This window comes from Tympanuchus pallidicinctus, unplaced genomic scaffold (genome assembly GCF_026119805.1).
Source record: "Tympanuchus pallidicinctus isolate F22 unplaced genomic scaffold, pur_lepc_1.0 scaffold21, whole genome shotgun sequence".
Classification (NCBI taxonomy): domain Eukaryota; kingdom Metazoa; phylum Chordata; class Aves; order Galliformes; family Phasianidae; genus Tympanuchus; species Tympanuchus pallidicinctus.
The window spans coordinates 9,284,813-9,312,631 of NW_026294733.1; the positions used below are offsets into that span (position 1 = coordinate 9,284,813).

The 27,819-nt window shown below is 39.8% G+C and overlaps 1 protein-coding gene across 3 annotated transcripts in view; it reads right to left on the reverse strand.

Moving 5' to 3' along the window:
* The window catches only part of SLIT3 (slit guidance ligand 3), a 474,748-nt gene extending 459,368 nt beyond the window's left edge, over positions 1-15,380 (reverse strand). The window contains exons 1-2 of one of the 3 annotated variants that reach the window (XM_052684870.1): positions 15,238-15,380; positions 14,645-14,894 (exon numbers count right to left, since the gene is read on the reverse strand). In XM_052684870.1, coding sequence (XP_052540830.1) covers positions 14,645-14,826 — 182 coding nt within the window. In that variant the 5' untranslated portion in view covers positions 14,827-14,894; positions 15,238-15,380. The other 2 variants (XM_052684871.1, XM_052684872.1) reach the window with 2 other exon arrangements.
* Positions 15,381-27,819: the final 12,439 nt, after the last annotated feature.

The window sequence follows — 27,819 nt, forward strand, 5'->3', positions numbered from 1 at the left end:
TCAGATAGGACAGATCTGGTACAGCAAGATCTATCTGAAAAAGCACAGTGACATCATTCATAAGTACTAAAAATATTTGATAAGTAGAACAGGTAAATAGTGCATTTGTCTTCAAAAAGAACAATACAGCAAGGTACAGGCTGGTCAGCATCAGACTCACTTCCTTGTCCCATGGAATATCACCGAATAAACACTATTAGAAGCAATTTCTAGGCAAAGAGAAGATGACTGGAAATAGCCAACAGATTTATCCAAATCACACTTAAACAACCTGCCTGTCTTCTACGCTGCAGCCACTTACATGAAGAGGGAGGGAGAATGGTGAACGGCCTTTTCTACATTCATCTGGAATACCATGTTCAATCTGGGGCTCCTCAGTCCAAGAAGGATTCTAAAAAACTTAATCAAATCCAGCAAAAGACCACTGAAATAGTCTTTACAATGTAAGATGAGTCTGGGGAAGCTTAACTTGTTTATCCTGGGGAAGGGCAGGCTTCAAGGTGACTGAATAGCAGTCTTCCAATAACTAAAGAGAGGTTACTCAGAAGATGGAGCAAGAGTTTTTAATAGAGGTACACAGGATGAGAAAGACATAATGATTATGAATTGAAACAGGAGCGTTGTGGTTTAACCAGGCAATCAGCTGAGCAGCACACAGCTGCTTGCTTGCTCCTCTCCAAGTGAGGATGAGGAAGAGAACTGAAAACAAAACAGAACTTGTGGGTTGAGATAAAAATCTATTTACTAAGGCAGAAGAGGAAAATGGAATAAAAATGCAATGATAACTATAAAACTGCCTGCTGAGCAATGACCTGCCAGCAACACAGTATCTCACCACGCCAAGTGACACCCAGCAACACCCAAGCAGCCAACTCCCCGCAGCTTTATGGCCTTCCACGTGATGTGATGTGGTATGGAAAGACCCTCGGCCTAATTCAGGCCACCTGTCCTGGCTCTGCCTCATCCCCTGCTGCCAGACTATGAAGGCAGCAGCTCTTCCCTGCTGAATAGTCCAGCCCATCCAGGGGCACGCTCCCATCACTCAGCAATGACCAAGACATCAACGTGCTATTAATGCTATTTTGGCTGAAACCAGGACATGGAAGTTCCATCTGTGTATTTATAAAAGCATTAATAGAAAAACAGTTAAGCTGTGGAACAAGTTGCACAAAGATGCTGCGGTTTTCAAGACCCAAAGCCCTAAGTAGCCCAGTCTGAATTTCATGGTGAGCCTGTTTTGAGCAGAGGTTGGACTAGGAGCCCACCCCTAAGGTCCCTTCCATCCTTAATGATTATAAGTCTGCTTTCCACACAGAAGAGAGTAAAATATTTGTTTGTTCCTCTATATTTGGGGTGAGGTAAGAAGGGTTAACAGAAAGCTTTAAACATGAAGCACACATAAAAAATATGAAAAATAGTCAAAACAGTTGCTACAGAAACCAGGATTTGTGCACATTGTAAAGAGAAAGTACAGTCATTCTTGGACACACAGACAAAAAGAATTCATTCTGTCTCATGTTATTTCTTTCCAGTTCTTAAACAGAAATGATTAGTTAAATGAATTCAACTTCTATAACCCTACCTCATCTTTCATATTCAACATGTACCAGCTGATTGGATATGAAAGGTAATTATATTAGTTCAGTGCTATTCCAAAGACCAAACAGTACACAGGTAGAAAACAGAGAATGTCAAACTGTTTGGGATACAATTACATTCAACTATAAAATGGTCAATCTCATCAGAACATAAATAGATATATCCACATTTTGATCTTCATCCCATTTGGACTTCAAAGGTATCTCTCTCTCTCTCTGACACAAATTAATTCCCATTCTGGGGTGCACTAAAAAGAACACAGCCAGCATGTCAAGGGAGGTTACCCTCTCCCTCTATACTATCCTGGTGAGGCCACATCTAGAGTTCAGAACTGTGTTCAGTTCTGGGCTCCCTGGTTCAAGGCAGACAGGCAACTGCTGGATAGAGTACTGCAGAGGATCGTAAAGATGGTTAGGGGACTCGAGCATCTCCATCACAAGGCAAGGCTGAGAGACCTGGAACTGTTCAGTCTGGAGAAGAAGATACTGAAAAAGGATCTTTTCAATGCACACAAATATCAAACGGGCAGCAACCAACAGGAAGAGGCCAGGCTCTCTTCAGTGTCACACAAGACAGGACAAGGGGCAACAGACACAAACTGGAACAGGCCACGTTCCATATAAAGAAAGAACTTCTTTATTTTGAGCGTGATAGAGCACTGGAACAGGCTGCCCAGAGAGGCTGCCGTGCCTCCTCTGGAAATATTCAAAACCCACCTGGACACTCTCCTGTGTAACCTACTGCAGGGAACCTGCTTTAACAGGAGGGTTGGAGTGGATGATTAATGAAGGAACAGGCATCTGTTCAGTTGCTGTTCAAAAATACAACTGGCTGCCATAAGACTTCACAGCTTGGGAAAAAGTTTTACCAACAAACAAGTGATCTTAGCGAGGCCTGAAATGAAAACAAGACCTTGATTTCATCTCCCTTTTTTCCCCCACTTTCAGACACACACAGACCAGAAACTTCTGAGTAGATCTTTTCCTGGAAATGTAAAGACATTGATTTTTTCTTCCCTTTCTTTTTAATTTAACGAGCACCCAGTTTCACCAACTCTGTCGCCATGAAGAAGCACACTGGGTGAACGTGTTGTAGCCACTAAGTAGCAGATGAAGTCAAGAAGTCACCATCGAATATGTAGGGTTGTTTTAATACATAAAAAGCCATTTGAGGGGTGCTGTGCATTTACTTGACAAAGTTAACATCAGGATGTTACGTCATCATTCTTATGTAGATTCCCACCTTTTATTTCCTTTGTTCTTATCCAGCTTTAGGTTTTCAACATAAGATGAAGCAAAGCAAAATTGCTTTCACGGTGTTTCTGAAGAAGGGTAGGCATATTTATTCGATACTTTGACTTGCTGAAACTACTCATGCTTATAAAATCATTTTGCTCTAACTCACTTACTTCAGGACTGTGGAAGACTGAACTTAGAAAATATTTATTATATAAAACAAAGTTAACATCAACTGGGAATAATTCACTTCCAATTACTAACCACCTTCATGAGCAATTAGCTAAAGAACTTCCCAGAGAGTTTCCCTGCATTTTCATCTGTTAGCTATTAGAAATCACTGCACAAAAGGACAGCTAGCCTGTTTCTTTCACGTTCTTATCTGAGAAACTTACATCCAAATGAGTTTCTCAGTCTGAAGAACCAGGCTTTGCCTTAAGGCTTTTCTTCTTAATATCCACTTCCACTTCTGGAAAACCAACTTTCTTTGCTTAAGAACTTGAATTCTGCAGCTTGTTTCACCACTATATTCTTCTCTCCAGCTTACCACCCTACTGTATTTAGGCATTTCATAAATGCACTACTGCTATTTTCCCGTACTATTTCCTACTAATGAGTTTTCTTTGCTCCCCCGCTATATTATTAAATGACCATCTCTAACCAGCTCTTCCACTCCATGAGACTGCTAATATCTAAAGCTGGCACTCTGCAGCTATTTCAAAGCTTGTAACCTAGAAGTTCCCACCTTACTAAGTGATGTTGTAACCACTGCCATTCTCACCAAGCAAATGTGTTTCATCCAGCATTTTCCGAAGTCAGCATTTCAAAACACAAGCTCAGTACAATGTTTGTTCCAATCAAAACAGTACCACTATACAGACATATAGGAGAAAAAATTCCTACATTAAAGCCCCATTGAAGTCCAGGCAAACAATGCATCACGGCTAACAGGACATTTGAACTACTTTCACGACGCAGCTTTGCCTTGCTAAAACCCTCGGAGTGATGTTTGAACAAAACAACCATTTTAATTAAACCTTGGTGTCTCCATATCTGTGGATGACACATTCGCAGCGATAAATTTTAATAGGCCTTATATCATGTGACTGCATATAAGAGTTTTATGTTGCAGATGATATCCCAAAACAGATTAGGCAATCAAATCTTTGGCAGGAAAGTAATCCAAGCATTTTGTGACTTTCTATAGTAAGAGAAAGAGAACTAATATGAAGTGAAATTACATTCATTCTCATTTTGGCTACCCTGCACGTAGCGGGGGGGTTGAAACTCAGTGATCTTTGTGGTCCTTTTCAACCCAGGCTACTCTATGATTCTGTGATTATTTGGTCCTCCACGCTTGGAAAAACTGCGCATCTCAATGAACAGGAATACTAAATTTCTTCTATTTTAGAGTCACCTTTTTGAAATCTAAAGAAAAACTGAAGTTAGGAACTTTGCTGCTTTGGGACAAACTGTTTGCAGAAAAGCCTTTTCCAAGTTCCTGCATTAGGCTGATGCCACATAGTACCTGTAACTATCTGCTTTATCTACTGCTAATAGCCATTTTGCCAAATAAATTTCCTCAAGTTTAAAGTTGCTAAAATAGAATTCACCAGTACATACCCAGAGAAAGACTGCAGTGACAACTTCAATACAGAAGGGCAGTTTGAACTGATTTAAACATTTTTTACAGCTTACCTTTTGCAACTTTTCTTAACTGTCAAGTTTACCCATTAGTGTGCCTATCACCACATTATGCCAGTGCTGCTTTGCAATCTAATACATTTACTTTATACAATCTCACTATCACATTCTTTATCAGCCACGGAAACAAAGGAATAAGACCAAGTGAAAGAATGGGAATTAAGAAATAGTTACTTAATTACTAGTATGCACAAGAATGCACTAATGTCCCTGCTTTTAGGATATAATTTCCATACTAGTAAAGTGCCTATCTACTGAAACATTTCATGAGAATGTTCATTCACAGGAAAAAATACTCTTTCTCTCTTTCTCCCTGAAAGTCAAGCAGACAACTTTAATTCATCTCTTGGAAAAACAATTCTGAGTTAGACATTAAAAAAACATCCTTTATAGTGCTGTAATTTGGGATATGAGCACCTCATATTCAGTAATATGAAATTTAATACCACTTCTATTCTCATCACAAGGACCCTTATAACCATTCAAGATCTCTTACATTAAGCATTCTACAAAGAAGCCCCAAAAAGGGCTTTGAGAGAAAAAAGAGAGAAAAGCGAGAAAAGAGAGAAAAGAGAGAAAAGAGAGAGCAAAGAGATGGAGAAAAGAACACAAAGTGGTAAAGGTCAGTAAGGTGAGTACAGCAGGCACTGACCTTGACTCAACAGCAGACTAACTTGAATTAGTTTTGTCTGACATCATGAAAGTTGTAGGGAATTTAAAATTTTTCAAAACCACTTTTCATTTCTAAAGGAGGACCTTTCCTCCAAAGTAAGAGCACCAAAACGGAAGATAAAAAATACATCTAAAATCAGAGTTCATCAACAGCCAAAATAACCAGCACCATCACCTTGTAATACTATGGAGCCCTGTCTGAAATAGATCTGATCTTCCATTTGTATAGGCAATAATAACTGTGTACACTGAGAAAACATCCTCAAAAGTTACAGAGATCTGATTTGTCTTGTTCGTTTGGGCTGATTGCCTCTATTTGCAGGCATAGCATAAAGTGACTACAGTAACCCCACACAACAGAGGAGGTTTAGTCTCTCCAATTAAACTCCTAAAGATAGCATCACTGCTAGCAGCCTTGCACCTCAGATTGAACAGAGATAGAAGTTGCAGCCAATGAGGTATCAACTATAAGAATGCTATCTACTTGAATTGTCTGCATTCCTTGGTCTTTAAATAGATTTAATAGGTGTTTCAGGAACTTCATTAGTAACCTGACACTATATAGACTATGTTGATTATTCACCACACAGTTCAACAGGAAGGTAATCCTACTGACCCCTATGCAAGAGGCAAAGAGGATTCTCCAAAAAAGCCTCACTAACGTAAGAATTACTTCTGCAGAAGAATCACAGATTTTCACAAAAACCGAAGTAAATATGAGTTTGGAAGCAAGATGAATTCTGAAATCAATTCTGAAATTTCAGATCAAGAAATACAGAAACCTAATTAAAACAAGTGATGGAAAAAAATCAAGACAATAGCAGCTTTAAAACAGCAGGGTTTTTCTTCATCTTAGCATAAGAGACCTTCATTAAGAATGCTCCCTTCGTCAGTGAGAAGGAAGGGAATAATATAATGATCAGTATAACCATCAGTTAAGATTTCCCCCTATGAGGGACAAAATTAGATTAAGGTCTCAGAAAAAGCAGCAACTCCTAGACTGAAAGGTAAAATTCTAATTAAAAGCTCCAGAAATCTATCAATCACAGAATTAAAAACACACACTGCAGCACCAAACAGATGGTATAAAACTGAAATACAAGACATTTATTCTGACAGAGACAACTTACAAACCAGATTCAGTTAAGGGAAAAAAAATAAAAACCACACTGAAAGCAACTGGCAGAAAGGTAAGAAGCAACCCCTTAAATAATATCTCTCCTACAACTTCTCTGAAGATATGGCCTGCAAAACTTACTTAGTGAGTACAAGACCACAAACCTGTTCACCTTAAATATAAAGGCAGAGAGTAGACCTCTTGGGTATGAGGGCTGTGCCTCCCATTTTATCTTGGTGGCCCATGACATCAGAGATGAACATTGGTGGGATGGCAGTAGAGGTTGAACCTTCCCACCAATATTCCATTACATTTTGTTGCTGTGCAACAGATGGCAGCAGAGGAGCAGTCTGACAAAATGGCATCTGATATGGAAGTGCTTATTAAGCAAAGGCATGGGATTGGATTCCTCCCTGTGGAAAAAATGGTACCCACTGACATTCACTGATATTTGTTGAACATTTATGGAGATCAAACAGTGGATATGAGCACAGTGAGGTGTGGTGACGGAGCGTTACATCAGTGGCAACAATGATGTGCAAGACATCTCAGATGGCCACGCACAGCTGTCACACCACTAACAGTGTCTTTACCAGCTCACTCACATGAATAGGATTACGACCAGGGAACTGTGCAACATCAGCTTCAATGCCTTGGAAACAATAGCGGCAACACTGGAGTATCACAACATTTGTGCCAGGTGTTCACACACAAATGGAATAAGCACCATTTGCAAGCTAGTCATGTCCTATTAGACCCATATGGGGTTGAAGGTGACTGCTTCCTGGATCACATCATTACCAGTGATGTGATGGTGTCACAAATAAAAGCTAAAGTTAAAATGGCTGTCTGTGGGCTGGTGAAGCATGAATATCTCATGAAGAACAGTTCAGACAGCTCTCGGCAGTCAAAGCGATGTGAACTAACTTCCGGGATACAAAAGGGGATCCTGTTGGATTTCCTGGAATCTGAACAACTATCGAATCTGACTGCTACATCACAAAGCTAAGCTGAAAGCTCAAGTCAGGCCAGAGAAGATGACAATTTTTCTCTTGGAATATGATAATGCCAAGCCCCATACCAATCTAAAGACCACAGCATCAGAGCAATCATGAAACAGTGGGGCACCTCCATTGGTGCAGATTTGTATGAGCAGCGCATGCAAGCTCTTGTTCATCACTGGTGAGAATGCATAGCTAATGTGGACACCATGTTTAAAAATAGCGTTTTGTAGCTGAGAATTTGCTCTATCAAATAGAGTTATTATGCTTTTTGTGTACGATGTCGTTTCCGTGGCATTACTTTTGGAGCAACCCATGTATTCAGTACCACTACAAAAGAACATCAATTGCTCACAAGGCCATTTTTCAGTGGAAAAGTTCTTCCCGTTCCTGTGAGCCATTCAACATCTGAAACAACACATCTGACTGAACAACGCTGAAAGGAGATTTGAAGATTAAATAAACGGAACTCTGGAGAAAAGACTTGAAAAAAATCAAAACAAATCTCCTTGGGTTATGTTGCAATCAGAATATTACAAGAACCCATCCAGAATTTTACCAGAACCCATCTCTTTCTTAAGAATTACTTAAAAAAAATAAACCAAAAGAAGTCAAATTTATACAACCGGACTTTGGCAAGCAAAACCTGTTATTGAACCTAAAAGGGATGGGAATGACAACAACAGCCTCTAAGCTTAAATCCACATTAAACTATAATAATGTAGCTGAATCAACAACAGTGAATAGAAGCTTCCTGTCAGCCAAGGAGCAAAAAGGAGACAAGCCCTGTGCTACAAATTTATCTTAAAGAATTCATCAGAGGATGGTGCACAGAATTTACCTCTACCATGATAACATTTTCTGAACATTCTGCTTACTCATCTACACGTTCCTTTAATGTGAATACATGGATATAATCACCAGAGGAATTGTTACATATTACTTCTAGTCATTCTACCATTTTTCTTCAAATAGTTTTACCATTTGAAGTTAACATTAGTTCTTCCCCTCAGTTATCTTGACATCCTTTCCTCATGAAGCTGGAAACTTGCTTTGTCTCAACTTGATGATAACAAAACATTGCTTTGTCTTGCAGGGCAGGAAATTAAGATGAAGAAGGAACAGAGAGCTCCCCGTTAGGGAGTCATTCAACAAGAAGACAGAGGATGTACGTGTTGGCTCCTGCAGCTGTCATCTTCATGACAAAACCAGGAAGCTGCCTCCACTTAAAGTTAATACATGTCCTGCTAGTGCTGGAGAAGAAGTCCCTCACACAGGCAGACTTCTTCCCCAGCTATTGAAAGGCATTCAACAGTGTGCTACCAAAATTCTTTACCTGACCCACATCTGTAATTGAAGAGAGCAAAGAAAAAAGGACTAAGAGGTACCAGGTTACTTAGGGAGAACTTTCCACAGTCTCTGCCGAAGATTAACAAAACAGGTGAGATCATTCAGTAGTTGTAGTATTAGGTGACAAAGTTGTGTTTACCTCCTCAGAACTTCTGGAGTTCCAAGCTCAGTAAAGAGGAATCAGCCATTTAATTTGTTATACATACAAATTCATTATAGTGTAACACCTTATGAGACTGCAGGCACTTCTGAAGATAGGAGGCTGCACAACTTGCAGTTGACGTTCATTCCAAACTGGATTTGGTTAAGTCACTTCAAAGATTTAGTTATATGTTGTCAGTTCAAATTCAGGGAAGGAAGTAAACAAGGAAACAACAAATGGATAAAGAAAATGAGAATTTATTGAGGAGGAAATTTGTTTTTCAGATTTAAAAAATAAATACACAAATGAAATTGTTTAGTTTGCTTAAATATGACTTGAATGATCACTACAGTCCTCAGTCAGATGGCAAAGAAAGCTCGATTCAAGTTCAGTCCTCAGGAAAACACCTTGAAAATGACACAACTTCAGCAGGCACCAGATGAGAACTACAAACAGGAACACAGTTGTGAATAAGAAAGGATGCACACACAAACTTAGAGCAAAACTCTTTTCCATTCATCCCTCGTGGATAAAGCATAAGTCAGCAGAAACGCAATATTTAAGCAATAGCTTCCATTCTCCATAGCTGTGAAGGTCGAACAGCTTCACAGCAATCAACTTACAAGTGACAAACAGTGGACAGCACAGGGATTTTTATACAGATAACTAAAAATAAGAGTATTCAGATTTTTTATTTTCAGTATAATTATCCATATAGATATGTGAGCTACACTGACTCAGGCACACACTTTACTGCCAAATACATAAATTCCAGAAAAAAGCAGCATACATTCTCTGTACTTTAGGACTACCTAAAAATAAGACAGCTATTCATTTAAGGAGAAATTCTCCATTCATTTAATTGCTTTGTGTGAATCAATACTTCACAACAAAAGTAAGAGCTTAAGAAAGCGAGCAGCTTCATTTATTAGAAAAATACTCAAGTAAGTAATCTGATCCTCTTCAATCTTAACCCAATTTGTACAACCTACAGACAACATGATGATGGCCTTCATTTCATTATTTGCCTATGTACCTGCCAGAATCCTCCTTCCTGCTTTCATCACTTCAAGACAACATTACAAATTCAATAGTGCAAGACTCTGATCCAGTATAGCTGGACGCATTCCGTCAAACACAGTGTTAAGTTATTAAAGGGAAATTAGCCAAATCAAATTCAACAACTCAGTCAAGTTTCCCCAGGATCAGAACCTTTGATCAGTACCTTTTGCCTCTTCAAAGCCAAAGTCATATATGTCCATTTATTGCTACATTATCTAGAGAGAAAGAAAGGCCTCATGCAGAGTTTTGGAGACAAACACTACAGAAACAAGTGGTAATCCTTAGTGGAGAGAATCCTAAAAAAGCACAATGTGAATGTAAGAGTCAATATGATCTGCACGTGTTTAACATTGTGTTCTGCAATAATTTGACAGCATTCAAGACAGTAGCTAAGATTTAATTCAGAGACAAAAATGGAGGAAGCTGTAGACATTATAAACCAATGCAACTTCAGCAACTACATGTACCTAGGCCAAAAACACCATAATAATATATTTGTATAACAAACCCCAGACCACATGAAAACTCTATAGCAAGCAGATGACTAAGCTTCTAAATTGCACCTAAATGTGGACATGCTCAATTTAGCTACTCAAGCAAAGCACAGAACTGATTAGTCCTGCAAGCTTTAGCAATTTAGAAAGGTAAAGAATCCTCCATATTAGAAGACAAAACAAGATAAAAAACTGGATGCAAAAGCTATATATTAAATCAGATTATAAGCCATCAAGTATAAATTGAGCAACAAATCAACATGGCTAAATTCCTGAATTTTGACATACAGACACAACGTGCTGCTAACAGGGAGAGAGCAAGACATTAATCAAAGGAAAAATGCCAAGGCATAACTTTCATACTCAAGCAGAAGGTACAGACTGACCCATAAGACAGCAGTTTCTGCGTGTCACTTGCTCCTTTCAGAGCTGAAGGTAGCTTTGATCTGCTCACTACATTTACACCATTTCAAACTAAGCTTGACTATCAGCATTACTGTTACAAAAAATGACAGGTATAATATTTTACACATACAGAAAACACTTCTACTGAAGAAAATCACATAAATACAGAATCACAAGAGAACTGAAGTGTTGCTAAGCAAACTGACGGGAGAATTCTGTTGAAGCACGAGCCGTAAGGAACAGTTTGGAAAGATAAAATATATAAATATATCCATAAAAATCTTGAGTATCCCTAATTTTAAAACTCTTAACTTCAGCCTCAGCTATTTGCAGAAAACACCTTATCAGTTGAACAGCTTGGATAAAACAATCCCTGTGCCCACCCCTAAAAGTTAACTCTAATCCTGTTGGTAGGATGTTAAGTTACTTGACAAATGGATCAGTGACTACTAACAAAGCCCCAGAGTCAGGTATGTTACTGCAGCAATTAGACATGCACATCTTGGACCTAATTTCATGAAAATCTCTTCTTTCATGAGTAGTGGGGTATCCTGGGGATTCCTTCTCTAGCACAAATGTAAATGGGGTTTGTAATGTAAAGTATTTGTTTCACCACCTCCAGACAAAATATTTCTGAACCAGTAGCACACAAACATTTTCCTCTCTTTTTAGCTCTCCATGAGAACCAACTTAGCAAAAACTTCCATCTACACCAGACAATTAGAAGACTACCATAGAACATAATAACAAGGTAAAATGCAGCACAGACCTAACACTACTTGCTATAATTGTAAAGCTACCATTAAAGATGAAACTGCATAAGGAAAATTTTAGGCTACTCATAAGCCGTTTCTGTGATTATTGGTTAATTTGTGAATTCCCCTGAAGACAGAAATCTCAGGTACAACTCTTTACAAGAACTGTATCTCAAGGCACTAAAAAGAAAATGCTAGAAAAAGCATAAGCCATATTTACTATGAAAAATGACTAATAAAAGCTCTGGTGATGTTTGTTTCTTGTAATATCAGAAGATATTTACTAGTTTATTTAACAGAACTTGTCAACAAGAGATGTTTCCTCCTAAAGATTTTTATCATCTTTTCTTGGGGTTACATTTGCAGTTTCCTTGGGTTTCATATTGATGCAAATTTACATAATATTTAACTTGGCTCCTGTGGCCAAAACATTCATAGAAATGTAACTCTCTACAAGCTTAGTAGCAAAATAATGTAAGTGACCCTGTTAGATCTCTCATTAATTCTTAAGGCAAAAAGTTTCCAACTTACAGCAATATGTAGATTTTTTTAGCTCAAAAGAGTGCAGAAAGAAGACAACATTTTCATATGCTGACTACAAAAATCTGCTGGGAAAATAACACAGCAAAGCTTTTTGATGACCGCACACTGGGCACATAAACATTTTTCCAAGATAAAAAGTACCTGTCTGTATTTACCTCAAAATGACAAAAACTGATTACAAGTCGAACAAACCAGTTAAAGACTAAACATCAACCCAGTGTTACATCATGGGTACAGAACGCCATGGGCTGTGAAGAAAAGGAGGATCTTTGATACATCCAGTGGTTGACTAACGTTTCACCTAAGAGGAAGGGAATAAGGTCTTTTCCTTCACTGATCCAATTAGAAAATTCAGGTTAGTTCAATGACTTGCAATCTAGACTTAAGAGAAGTTACACAGGCTTTAAACAACTGCTGCAATGAAGATGACAGTGAACAGCATAAAAAAAAAATAGTGAAATGCTCATAGTGAAGTAGTACATAAAACTATAGAGTGCATCATTATGGATTCCTCTGTGTTATTTCCACCATATTTTAGTCATCGAATGCTCCAATAATACACTGTTTTCAAAACAAACCAAAAAGCTGTAACACAGCTATAGAGCCTATTCACCAGTAGAGCATCTCTGAGGTTAAAGATTCAAACTGAATATTGTGAAATAGCTACCACTGCTCATCATGCAGCCATTAATCTAAAACTTGAATCTGTAAGCTACACCAAAAATGATCAGAACTAAGAACGCAGCGATTACATGCACTTGCATTCTTTTTGAAGCTTAACATACCAAGATGAAGCAACTTACTCTTTCAGCCTAGCTTCTTACAAAAGGCAAAGGAAACCAACATCTCTATTAAGTACATTCTCATAAAGGAAACCTAGTAACAAAGTGAACTCAGCCTCCCTAAAACCTAGGCAATAATAAATCACTATACTGCTCTTCAAATGCTTCTCAGGTGGCGAGCTAACCGTGCATTCGTGAATCACTTCAACCTGCAATCCGAACATTTTATTCCAGCCCCCAACTCTTAAACTGAGCACACCTCACAGATGAAGGATACCAATAGTTGTGTAATCACACAGCTACACCTACCCTTGCTGGCTCGCTATCCTACCAGGTTGGGAGGAGTGATTCTCAGTTGGCTTGAGAGTTCTGTTTGTTTATTGGTGCCCAGATTGCCAGTTTTAGAACGTACATAGTTTCATGCACAGATGGAAAGATTTCAGTAACAGACATCTGAAAACTATTGTTCAAGCAGCTGGGGTTAAAAAGAAGGCTGATAGAGCTACAGAACATTAAAGATGGTGGAATAGCCTAGTAAAAGGTCTCCCAGCACTATAAAACGAATTTAGAAACATTCAAGGATGTTATAAAATTTCATTCTGGGACAGAACTTAGCTTTTAAAAGGCCTCTACACATGAAAGCTTGGTTTCCTTAGTAACCTCATTTAGCTTTTTTAGGGAAAAACTGCTTGAGAGTTTGAAGTTTCCCCAAACTGTAGGATCCAAAAGGAAATAAAACAGGAAATCAACCCATTGAATCTGCAGTTTCTGCCAATGAGTTTAAATGCTTCAAGTTGTCAGTTAATCCACATAAGGCACAACTAACTGCACTTCTCCTAGAGACATCAGTGGAGCCCAGCACAGAGCCGTGCTGAAGCTCTGTTTAACATTCCATTCTGGACATCTGGACATCTAGCATTGGGTATTCTCTGCAGTAAGCCATGTGCAGCATCAAGAGATGCTGCCTTCTGCACCAACTCAGTGTCAAAACTGTATCAGAGGTCTGAAGTTAGCTTTCAACTTTCCCCTTCGGAACTTGCTACTTAACAGAGTCAACCAAAAAAACTCGTAAGAAGTTATAACACAGAAGATATATTCCACACGTACTCATAACATTCTCCTGTAACTGAGTGGAAGCATCTCACAGTATTACACTACCATAAACCCTGTAGCAGATTAAAAACTAAGTAACAAGCTTCCCTCTCCTTAACATCAACTTAGGCAATTTAAGACAGAAATTAGAGACCGCTTTCATGTGACTTCTTATCCATTTGCATTAGTTTATGTCAGTAGTTGATTTTTCCATGGTGATGAAGTCACCACACTGGGAAAACTAAGCAAGCCAGCAAACTAAGCAAGCAGCAAACTAAGCTGCCAGCCACCAGGTGAAAATACCCAGGTTTCCAATTGCATTTTAAATTGGTGTTCTCATTGACAATGATTATTTCGTGGGAACATTCCATATAGAGTTCTAAGCAAGTTAGAAACAAGACAGTGCAAAACCAAATCAACAAGACCCCCATCTGCTAGTATGGTCTGGAAAACACCATGAAGCTTCAAAAATAATTTTTATTTATTTTATTTTATTTTTTTAAAGTGAAAGCAGCAGCAAGATACCTGTAACTTCTGAAAAGCTCCTCCCCTTCCCTCCTGAAAACATTAATTCGTGTTTCATTACTTAAGCTGCTGTTACTATGTACTCCACACCGATAGGCAGGTGTTGAGAAATTCATGCCAGATGTTTCTATAAGTACTTGAGGAGCCCTTAACGTTTACTACTTACAGTCTCTCAGCATTCCTGGGAATATCTCTCGGTACAGTTTTGAGTCCTAGTCCATGACAATCCACGTTGGAAGCAATGCACGTACATTTATGAGGGCATCCTCCAACAGGCATCCAACTCATGGAGCTCCAAAAGCTCAAGATCATTCCAAGGCACAGAAACGCACTTCTTCCACCAGACATGATTTCTTGATCACTCCAACGGGTATAAAAGTGTGTGTGAGCAGCCAGCCCTTCAAGATGAAACGCCTCTACGAAGGGGAAAAAAAAAAGAAAAAAAAGAAAAAAAAAAAAAAGGCTCTTAGTACAGCCCAAGGGAACCCACCACTGCCATCATCGCCGGAGCAGCAGCAAACCTTCAAAGGCGCCTGAAAGGGTTACGTTAGGTGGAAGAAGGTGGGGGATTGCCTTTCGGGCTCAGGTTTCCTTCTGTTATCTACGAGCGGTACCAGAAGGCAGATAGTTTAACAGAGCTCGAGCCAGATGCGTCTTCAGATGAAAGAGAAACCGGGAGCGAAGATAAATACACACAAAACATCCATCAGAAGCGGCGGCAATCTCCCAAGCAGCCTCCTCCGCTCCGCATCGCCCCACCTGGGCCGGGCAGGTGACCCGCGGAGGCGCCGGGCGGCAACTCAAAGCTCCGCGAGCTCCTCAGGCGCTGCCCGCCGCCGTTCGGCCGCTGCCGCCGTGGGCCGGCACCCGCGCGCTGACGGCCGGCGGAGCCGGGACCGGGAGGCGGCGAGGGATGGACGAGTGGCGGCGGCGCTCCCACCCGCGGCGCTGCCGCGCCCGCCCGCCGCTCTCCATTCACTGGGCATGGCAGCCGGGCGAGCGCCCGCGGCACGGTGCCACCCCTCCCCCCTCCCAAAATATCAGCCGCCGCGCCCATTGGCCGCGCGGCCTCTGACGTCACCCAAACGCCGAACTTTTGGAGCGGAGGGAGGGCGAAAGTTTGGGGCCGCTCCGCGCGGCGGCGAAGGAACTCGGGGACCCCCGGCCCCATCCGCGCCCCGGGACGCGGCTCCCGGAGCCCCCCGCCCGGTTCGGATTTCGGAGGGCGACGCGCGGGACGCGGCGCGGACGGCCCGGCTCCCGCCGAAGAGGTCTCGGTCTCGAGTTTCCCTCCGGGGGGGAACCGGGCGCCTTTTGTTCGGGCCGTGCGCACTCCCCGAGTACCCTCTGGCGGTGGGAACCGGCCCGGCCCCGCTCACCCCGAGCTGCCCCTTCCGGGAGCGCCCGTGCGCCGCGGGCTACGAATTCACCGAGAGGGCGGGCGGCGGGGAAACGTGCTGTAAAACGGGGGAAGCGGAATGCGTCCACGTGACGGTCGTGTGCCGGTCCGACGGTGTTTGGAGCTCCGAACGTTCTACTGAAGCTTATTAAAAGAACGAGCCAAACACGGGACGCCTTGCAAATCTTTAAATAGTTAGAAATGACTTGGAAAACGGAGAGGCCTGAGGGAGATGCAAGTAGAGCATCTTTTTAAGTTTAAGCCAAGTCAAAAGATAATTAAGATGAAGAACAAAGCTGGTATACACGACATGAAATATGTTTCAGAATACTCAGTCCCCTACTTGGCACACCTGAAGACGATGCAGAAACACAGTGATGCACAACACGTTGCTCACTGAGCTGATGCACACAAAAAATCTGCTCTGTGTCTACATCACAGAATCTTGGTCCACGAGCATGGACTCTAGATTCTAGTCCTCTGTGAACGGAAAAGTTTTCCTTCCACCTGTCCAACAAGGAGCCTGGTGAGCACTGCCCTGAAACTGCCACAGACACCTCCAACAAAGACTGGGCAATGCTACGTTACCTTGGGTTTGCGTTTCCCACTTGGTGCTCAAAATGTTTTTTTCTACAAACACAAAATTTTAAATGGAAAAGCTTCCAGGAAAAAAAAAAAAAAAACAACCCCAAACACTAAGACACTCATCATCAGGCATGGATTCCAGCATGTGCAACTATTTGTTGGGTTCTGGCTATGTCTGCCCCACTGGGATTTCTGACACTTACAACCATGTGAGGTGTTCCTGTCACCTCGATAGCCAGTTTTACCCTTAAATGAAATGCCACCTCCACAGCCAGCAGGGCAGCTACTTGGCTACTGCCCTAACAAGGACACATTGGACACTATAGAGAATTTCCCAGGAAATGCACATGTGTAAGATCAGAGATCACTTTCACCTCTCCTTTTCTGGTCTTTGACAAAGCAAAACAAGAAACAAAGTGTTTTTCTCATTTTTTACTGAATTATTTGGTCTTTTTTTTTTCCCCCACAGAACCCATTTTGATCAAGACTTACACCTGAACTGCTTACACGACTAGACTCAGAACTCATTTAAGCAGTCCTTGTATAGCAGTATTCAACAAGAGAAGGCTCAGTGACAAGTCACACAAGGATTGAAAACGTACAGAGACTCAGCTGTCACCCCTTTAAGTGGCTGCTTTATGCTACTTCAGAAAAGATTAGAAAATGCTGTTCTCTCCACCTCTCTCAAATCTACAAGAGGAAAGGGACTGGGAAGGTGTACGTAACTTCATCTGAATTCCCAAATAAACCTTGGCTTTCGTGGAGTAGAGGCAACAAAGATGACTTTAACGTCCCTCACTAACAGACCAATTGAAGAGCAAAGCCTAGCGAACCCCACTCCCGCCTCACTATACAGCAACACGGGCAGCAACAACTGCAGGATCTTGAACCACACCGCTCCCCTTTACCCTCTTGAGAGGGCAAAAGCACAGCCAGCTCCAGGCATGTCACTGACACTCATCGCTATCTATTCTGAGGCAAGCGCCCTCCATCAAGCGTTAGTTCAAGAGATCAGCTCTTGAACACAGAACAGCTGGTTCGGCCAGATGACAGAAATTACACTGCTTAGCAAGACAAAGTACTCCGAAAGCCCCAGTGTCTCCTCCACACAGACTGAAGGTACACATCCTTAGTTCGTTCAAGCAGCGAAAATACTTTCATTGGAACCTAACTTGCCTTGGCAGCCAGGCAACATCATTCCAAAGAAAGATTTCCTGCTCTGTTTAACTTGCAAATCTCTTTCTAGCTATGGGCTCATGGAGAGTCATACATCCCTCGCCTCAGGATGGACACGTGGGGGTTGTTGGATACTAATTATTAATACAACTGTTAACAATGGAAGCACAACTTTCCAATGCAATACTTATTTTTAAGTTACTCTAATGTTCAGCTCTGCAGGACCAGTTCTAAGAAATGCTGAAAAACTCCCTGGAATGTCTTCTCACTATCATCCACAGCAATCAGCATATTCCATGCTTCGCTGTTTCTCTCTCACAAGAGAATCACCCTGAATAGAAAGGTGCACCAAATGGCAGAAAGCAAGCTGAACTGAAAGCCAAGCCTAATCTTCAAATATATTTCATTGTTATAAAAACTGAGGCATGTTTACATTCCAGTTAAAACAGCACTTAGAGGAGACAGTCACATATTATCAAGTCACACCACAGAGAAGCAGAGTGTTGGCTCTGCTGTTTTCTTTTCACATATCTACTATGCCTTCCTGATCTTGGCAACTGCTGCAAGCTGGCAAACCAGTCACTTCATCTCTTAGTATATGGCTGGCACAGGGTATGGCATGCGTTACACAAAAAGGCACAAAACAATACAGACATTGGAGTATCTACTGAATATGGATCTACAAAATGTCTCCTGTTTGACCCTGTTTTGTATTTATACTAAGATATTTAAGTTATTTTTATGAAGCTATCTAAAGATGGACAGTTTTCATACATACTTTTTCCCAAGCATTTGAAATGATCAACGTTTTCATACATGCAAAACGCCTCATAAAGGTTATCAAAGGCGTGCTGCCTACCCAGCAGGAATTTAAATCTTGCCTGCTGCTTCTGCAATATGAAATATAGTCCTTTCTCTTAGGAAAGGAGTAGCTTTGACATATCTAGAACATCTTTACACCAGTTAGGAAATTGACTACTCAACACATGAAAATAAACAGGAAAAAAAAAAACTAAGCAAGAAAAAAAAAAAAAAAAAAAGTGGTTTTCTTCTTCTAAGATGGAATAACATTCACTGAACAGCTGCTCAGACTACATTCACATTAAAGTGGAGCTGTCACCTCAGCTGCTTCCCTTCAACCTGCCATCCGTAACTGGGACTCCATGACTACCCCTCCACTCCTTGCAGAACTGCCTTTAATACCATTTATGGGCTAGAGGAAGAGCACTGAGTCCTGGGAACAGCGGAAAGGCAGGGTGAACAAAACCAGACGATTGTGGCAGCTACTCAGAGAAGGGGAAGAAAGAGGAAAATCACTTCTCTAGGCAATTTTGACATTTCAATACTCTTCACTAAATACAAGCACTGGAAGTGTTTTAGAGTTAATTTCAAGACATGCTACAAAGTGTCACCATATTTCTTGTCATGTCCTGGGCATACATGCAGATGCACACCATACAGAAAGTGTGACATGTCTGAGAAACACGGCATTCACTGCATTTGCTTTGCGCTTGTGGCTCTCACATATGTGGTAAATCTGATGTCTCCAAACGCTGTTTATTCCATGCACAATAGTGCATCTAGAAGCCTGGCAGAACTGTAGCAGGGCCTGTTCTGCTGGCTGAAATCCTGAAATCTGAAAGTTTAGAGGCACAAAAATAAGACTGGTTAAAGAAATCCAAGCAGACAGTCCTCTGGTTCAGGTAACAAAAGGCCATCACAAAACCTCATGCTGCAGGACTGCTTGCACAACAGACAAAAGTCTTTACCACCACCAGCAGTAAAGCAGAAAAGGGGAGAGGAAATTACTTCAGAAGAATGGAGACCCGAATCTTATCATTTAACTGACAAGGCTCCCTGAACAGCTCGAAGAGGAGCTCTTCAACACATCTACCACTGAGGAGAATACTTTGCCAAGGGATCAAGCTGATATGTGCATTTTAAAAGATACTAAGTTCAAATTCCACCTAATTTAAAGTCACTGATGCAATCATTTGGGAAGCAATGACATATACCAAGTTATATAAAGTATCTCAGTACATTGCCTAAAAAGGACATAAAGCCAACACTTGACAACCCTGTCAATGGTAAGGAATTTGAACTTGATTTTTACTAGAAACTAGAAATAGAACATAGGTTTAACATGACTGTGGCAATACTTTGGAGTTTTTTGGTTTTGTTTCCCACCCCCCATCCCCCCCACCCCCGGGAAAATAATATCAAAAGTACTCAGTTTTGCTCTCCATAGCCAGGGCACAAGCTGAGAGACACCTATTTTAAAGGCAAACATAGACTTCAGGGCTGCTTCCCTAAACAAACAGAGACTAAATTGTGTCACGATGCCCTCTTGTGGCTGTTGAGCTCTCGCAGAGTCCTGAACAGACGCTGCAGCCTCGTAAATGTCTCCTGCACAAATCTTAAGCTGAAGGCTTCATCATCTACAGCACATAGCTCATTTCTAAAGGTTAAATACTTTTTGAACCTGTGATTTTTAAAATGCATGTGCATAAGATGTCAAAGCTAGGGCTAAAATCAATAGCAAGGTGATACTGTCCAAGTTGCGGCTGTTCACCACACCAGTTGATGCCCAATTCAGTGCCCGTTTCACAGGAAAAAATAAGCACTAAGTTCCAGACGTTAGCTTTTATACAAACACATAAAAAGCAATGTTTTCTTTGTTGAGAACAGGCTGGGATAAGCAGAGTATATTTCTATGAGTGCCTTAAGGTTTTAAATATCATGTTTGAAGATCATGCTTGAAAATGTACTACCTGCTTTTAATAGAGTCCAGCTACAAAACAAAAGCAATCCTGAGGTCTGACACATAGTCTACTGCTTGGTATGAAACATCAGATAGATTAAGTAGTCTAGCAACTGAAGTTAGTCTTACATTCCCCTCAAACAGAATAAAAACCCAAAGATTACCAATCTGCACACTTTTACTCACAAATTCATTCCTATTCTGCTACATGGGAAATGAGGAAGATCAGTCCATGCAAGAAAGCTTATGTTGCTATTTCACCTAGAATACTATAATTCACTGCACAGCGTGCACAAGGAGCAGCAACTTGGAACAGCAAAGAATTCAAACAATTTATACCACTAACATTGGGCAATCTCATTGATAACAACAATGCTGAAAACAATGAATGAATGTTAATAAACCGTACATTTTCAATTTTGATAAGATTCAGAGATGGTATTTCAGTTATTCTTGAAATTTAGAATTAGCTTGTTCTCTCAATTCTAATAGCAGATGACTTGGTTTTATACTTGTTCCTAATCTACCTCTGCTCTGCTAGTTAAGTCAAACTGGAAAGCAGCAGAAAGATAACTGGCTAACTTCAAGTACGGCTTATGCCTCTGCACCATTTTAAATGTGTTCAAGAATTTTAAATTATAGCTTATGAAGAAAACAAAAGTAGTTCCACTAAGAGTTCTGAAAATTAAATTAGGCTCTCCTGTATTAGATTTTTCTCATACAACAGAAACAACCTAGAAATCCCCCACATTATATTCCCTCTGCTATTGTGGTGTATATTCCATCAACTTTTGGTTTACTCTTGTGTTATGTAGTTTAAACCCATAGACAGCTCTTTATAGTTTGTTTGTTTTTTGCTGTTTAAATAAATATTAGAGAAAAGGAAAGAAAAATGCAAAATAAACTACTGATATATACTTCCAATGCATAAAAGATACTTAAGGAGGGGCATTTTGTTCTTAATTAGCTTAATTAAGCTCTGTAATCAATGTGAATGCAGCTTGCACATAGCAGCAATCTTCAACATATTTCATTCAGTTTCTGAGGCACCGCATGCTGGTGTAACAGTACTGAACTAGCTGGAAAATCTGAATCATTTAAATAAGTTGTGGCAAATTTGAAAAGATCAGGACAGAACATCATAGCATCATTCCAGCCTTCAGAGCATTACTTTCAATGTGTCAGAAATAGTGCAGCCAGCAGGAGCGGAGAAGTGAGCATCTCTGTGTACTCAGCCCTGAGGAGGCCACACCTCGTGTGCTGCCTTCAGGTTTGGGCTGCTCACTGCAAGAAAGACATGGAGGCTCTGAGAAGGGCAACGAAGCTGGTGAGGGAGCTGGAGCACAAGTCTTATGAGGAGCGGCTGAGGGAGCTGGGACCTTTTGGTCTGGAGGAGAATCAGGGGAAAACTTTGTATCTCTCTGCAACTCTCTGAAAGAAGGGTGCGGCAAGGTGGGGGTCAGCCTCTACTCCGAGGTAACTGGTGATAGGACTAGAGGGAATGTCCTCAAGTTGCAATGGGGAGGATCAGGTTAGACATTAGGAAAAATTTCTTCTCTGAAAGAGCAGTTAGGCACTGGAATGGGCTACCCAGAGAGATGGTTGAGTCACAGCATTTAGAAGTTGTAGTGAGGGACGTGGTTTAGTGGGAAAGGACAGCTGGACTGGATGATCTTGGAGGTCTTTTCCAAACTTGGCGATTCCGTGATAATGCAAGGCTCAGCAGGAATCAGCACTGGTTACCAGGACGGACTAAAGTGTCAAAACGTATAGCCCATGGCCTTCAGTGGTTTATAAAACAATTTTAAAATATTTTCTTAGTTACCTTTTGTTTTGCTGCAGCCAGAATCTGTCACCAAGCAATTTTAAGAGATTCTGTATTAGAAGAAGCTTAGTTCTCTTTTATTTGAGGGATAATTATTTGGGTACGTAGCTACATTTTACTTTCAAGTATTAACACAGTCTAGAAAAACTGTTTTCATACGGGAGGCTTTGCAAGTTTCTGGTATAAGAATACTTTCTCTCTTTACAGTTAAGCAGATAGGAGAACGAAGAGCCTCTACATGCATGCAACAACACACAGTGGTTTCAGCAGTGGAACAGGGTTTAAAATGTTACATTTCAGGACTCAGGTCATTGGACAAATAAGCACAAAGAGCACTATTCACAACAATACAATCTTGCTATATTAAAAAAAAAAAACCAACAAAACAATTGCTTACATTTCAAGACTGCTTGCACAGAAATCTGAAAAAAAAAAAGTCTCCTGTTAGAAAAATAGATTCCTGTTAAGAAAATTCAAATCCATTCCAACACCCCCAGGAAGTATTTGGAAAGTAAGGGAGAAAGTGCCTGGGCAAATAAAGGAACCCGAACACAGGCTTCTAGCACAGTCTTTGGAGTGTATGAAATGCAAACGTTTTCAGAGCAATAAGCTCACGATTGAATACTTCCTTTGCACACAATCTAACAACTCCACATAACTCCACAGAGACCTCACTGCAGCCTTCCAGTACTTGAGGGGAGCTTATAAACATGATGGAGACCAGCTTTTTACATGGCCAAAAGAGAATGGCTTTAAACTCAAAGAGGGCAGGTTGACCTTAGATGTTAGGTGGAAACTATTTGCTTAGAGAGTGCTGAGGCACTGGAACAGGCTGCACAAAATTTATGAATGCCACATCACTGAAGGTGTTCGTTAGCAGGTTGGATGGGGCCCTGGACAGCCTCATCTAATGGATGGTCACCTTACCCTACCACACAGAACTAGATGGTCTTTTAGGTCCCTCTCAAAGTTAGACATTTTATGATTCTGTGATATTTTGAGACAAAACTATTATGTAGGAAAAGATCATCACCTTCATAAGCTGAAAACAATTTAAAGTCTCCAGGTTTTGACTAGTTCCTAGTGTGAAACCCAAAATCAGAAGGATAAGACAATATTCACCTATTACCTGAAATGAGGTGCTTTCAAAATGGAAGTATTTTGATTTCTTGTGTGAGTAAGCTAATTTGAAAGACTTTGCAGCAGATAGAAAGCATTCAAAGCTGTTATTAATGATCTTTAGATTTGGTATTTTGTTTGCACATTGTTAACGCTTGCATGTAGAATAAGCAATCTTGTTTCCACAATGCAAAATGTTTCATTATCTCAAGTGTAGTTCACATAGCTCAATGAATCAAAACAGAACTTGTTTTGAAACACAAGTCACTTCTTAGACTTTTTTCTTTAAAGATGTAGTTCAAGAAATCAAATATAATTTAGCATGACTGGCATCAGAGGTCGTGTCTTCATCTACACAAAGTATAGTAGTTTACTCACCTCTGATGACACAAGTTTTCACTAACATCTCCAAAGCTTAAAAACATTAAATGTAAAGCTTAGGCAGCTAAATCCCCATCATGTCAACAACTAACATTACAAAATTCTTTTAACTACAGTGAGGAAATAACTGGTGCTTAAAGTAGGAACAAGAAAATCTGAGTTTTGTTTCTGTGTTACTTATGGGTTCTGACCTTGGCAACTCAACCTTCCAGTCTCCACTTATTAGTTCATAAAGATTTACAATACACACAAGGTTATACAGCAGTGTGAGCTTTACAAAGAATGTTTTGAGTACTACTTTCAATCTAAGATGAAATCTGCATTACTTATCAACTACTAGAAGCATTCTGAAGTGTTTTATAAATATGAAGTATTTTTCATAATATAACTTCCTGGCATCTTGACATTAGAATCATAGAATGGATTAGGTTGCAAGTGACCTTAAAAATCATCTAGTTCCAACCCTTCTGCTATGGGCAGGATTTACTTTTTTATTTCTTTTTGATGCCTTTAGTGGGTATAATATTTAAAAGGAAAGAAAACAATTTTGAATCCTCTGTAGTTTGAATACTGGACACATACTTGTATGGTCATCCAGATAAGCATTTATAACAGCGCTCTTCCATATCTGCAATACATTGAGAGTAAGAAAAGGGACTGAAAGTCAAATGAGATCAACATCTATGCCAAAAGTTCTCTTTAGAAGGATGCTAAGCAGCTTCAGGGTTAGGCTTATTTGTGACATAACAGCTTTGCCAGTGTTCTGCACCAGGTGGTGAGTACAAAATACAAGCTGGTCCATTTTTTATTTATATTTAACTATTAGAAGGATGCTGAACAAGGAACTATGATCAAGACAACAAGTGGCTAAATCATCATTAAATCAACCTAAGATTTCAGGAAAAAGATAGCAAGCAAGTGTCTCAACTGGGTAGAAAAAGGAGAAGTGTAAGACTATGAAAAGGAAGCAATAAACTGTCCTGTTAGTAGATTGTAGGATCTATTGAGAAAGAAAGTGCCATAAGAAGCCCAGATCCCTACTTACCCTCATTCCTTCATCATTTATTTGATATAACTGCTTTCTTGTGCCATTAAGAAGTGGTTTCAGGAATTAGGACAGAATTCATATTCTGCAAACATGCATATTTAACTGCCCAGGCTATCAAATACAATTTTATTGGGCCACTGTGAAATTTTCTGACAAGCTAATTACAGTAGCATATTAGAAAATATAACAGCCAAAGTGACAGATTTAGCCATTTGCCAGACAATGGCCTTTAAGTTCCATTTGGAAGTCCAAACTCTTCACTTTGCAATTTCATGTAAATGTAACAGTTTGTTTCAGGTATTCTTTTTGACCCAGCTTAGCACTCACCCTTCTCAGAAAATGTAGGCACACAGTGAAAACTCCACAAGGAAGGATCTCCAACCAGAGGACCTTCCCCAGTGGCAGTCAGCCCTTAAATGAGGTCTAAGAGAGGTGTAGCCAGGCTGCAGCCCTTCTGGTCACACAGCTGAATTACCTTCACCTGTGCTCCCAGGATGACTGTGTTCTTTCCCCAGGTGCTCCATCAGTGGGTCAGGCTGTGACTCAACAGTTCCCATACAGCCCACCACAGTTCAGCAGAACAAACATGCAGGGTAAAAGGCTAAGATGCAGAACAGTATTTTGTTGTTGTTGATTTTGTTTGTTTGTTTCCAAAAGTGACATAGTTTGCTAGAATATTTCTTTACTATAATCAGGAGTGAAGCCTTATTAGGTTATTTACACCTTGAGCCTATTCTTTAAAAATTAAATCATTAGTGTCCAACTATAAATGGCTAAGAGATCTGGCTATTACTTTTCAATGTTATATTACTAACTTCCATTATTAAAACTCATCTTCACTTACCTTTAGCGTATTCCACTTCCACTTTTCAGCTAACAACATCACTCCTCAAATATGTGCAAAATACATAGTAATTTTAAAATTATACACAATAGACTGGACACATTCAAACTGCTATAGAATCTGGTTTTGGTATTGTGGCAAAGGCCTTCTCTTAAGCATGCTTTTAGTCACAAATAAACTTGTGATTGGTTAAGATCATAATCTGCAGACCTTAACATTCAATATTATATTTTAATACCATCACAACTTCGCAGTGCCAAATTTTCCATATCCAAACAAAGACAGCAATAAATGTGACTTTATAGGTATGTGTCTTTTGAGGCAGCACTTGGGTCAGTTTCACAGCAAGGTTCCCTTCCCTGTATGTATGTTTACCTCTATCATCACCAGCACTAGGAGAGGCTTGCAGTGATGCTATTTTAGAAGGGAATTTTAAAAATACTCATTCTCCTGATCAACGTCATGCAGTAGATGAACCAGTGCTATCACAGCTATTGTCTGCTCTATAAGCTGTGCATTTAAAGCCATTACCTAGTAGAAGATTCAACTCAGGTAGTCATGAGTTCATGCGTAGCTCCCCTTAGCTGACATTTATTAGCGCCTGACTAAAAACTCTTAGTTTCCATCCATCCCTTGTTTCATTCTATAATTTGCAATAGTACTGATTTAAAAAAAAAAAAAAAAAAAAAAAAAAAGTTATTGAAGATTGAACTAAGTAGCAAAATAAAAAAAAGACTTCTGTGAAGCACACTGTGAGCACTACTCCAAAGAGAGGTATTATGAATAGAAAAACCCACCTTATGCTCCACTTTATGCTTTCCTTGTAAGACAACTAATCTGTCAACACAGAACAAATTATTACTTTATTTAAACTAAAGAAACAAAAACAAGAGTAAGAGACTTCTCAGGGCCACTGAAGCCTCTCTATTCACTTAAGCAATTGTTTTTGCTAAAACATTTCAAAAAGCTATCCCTGCTGACAGGAAGCAGGCAGCTTTGCTACTCAAAAACCATTTTTGCATATTTGAAAATCAGTTTTCTCTAAGATATTCATAATAGTACAGGTAATTTTTTCATCTGACCTCCAGAGCAGGCGTAAATGTCTTAATATCAGACTTATTTTCAGGTTTTGCCAGCTGCAAATTAGATTGAGAAGATATTGAGAACAATAACTCTCAAGAAGAAAGGACCACAAGGAATTTTTAACATCAATAGGGATTGCTGCTCTGAAACAGCTTCGTGACAATCATCTCGAGATGTTAACTTCCAAGAAATGAGAAACAGTGAATTCAATCTGATTAAAGAAAAACTATAACTTTGGTATCTGAAGGTAACTTCTGTGCCTTATTTTGTACTGCTGAAAAACAAAACACAAAGTAATTAATGATCTACAATGAACTCATTTTCTGTGATGACTGTGTGGTCCATTTCTCAACAGGAATAAAAATATGAAACTCACTACAGATTTTTCAGTAATCTTAAAGTCAGCCAACAGTTTCAAAAATTAATGTCATGACAGTAATATCTTAAGTTACATGCAGGAAAAAGAAAATACTATATTATCTCTCAAATATTTATAATATGTTTGTCCAGAAATTCAAAAATTGTTCCTTTGTAGTTGACTTCTGCATTGTATACAAACTCACTTACTGTTAAATCTCATTGATCCAAAGTTAGCATTGTATCAGAGGACAAGAAAAGTTGAAACGTTCACTAAAAGTTACTGAAGTTGAAGCTGTAGCAACCGTAAGACTTTTAAATAGGTTTGATGCAGCACAGATATTTTCTATGCTTGTGAAAATACTTCATTTTTGCTTGTTTTCATAGCAGAGTGCTGTTTTCTTTTATGTACATAATTTTATATTAAATATTAAGATACACATGTTTAATCTTGAAACTTTGTGCATATACAGTGCTCTATGTGCAAGATAACTAACTAGCAGAAAACTTTAAGTGTTTAGGAAAATGGCAAAGAGGTATGAGGATAACAATACTTCAGTTCCATAAAAGAAACAGTTACAAGTAGAGAGGAGAATGGAGGGTTAACGATCACTTTTTTAATTTTCACAAACAGGAGCAACGTAACCTCCAAAACAACCCCATAAGGAAATAATCAAATTGCTTGAATAGTTGATTTTTACAAGGAAGAGCATGACCACAGAAAAAGGACAGTCTTTTCTGCTGAGAAGAGATATGGTTCCCT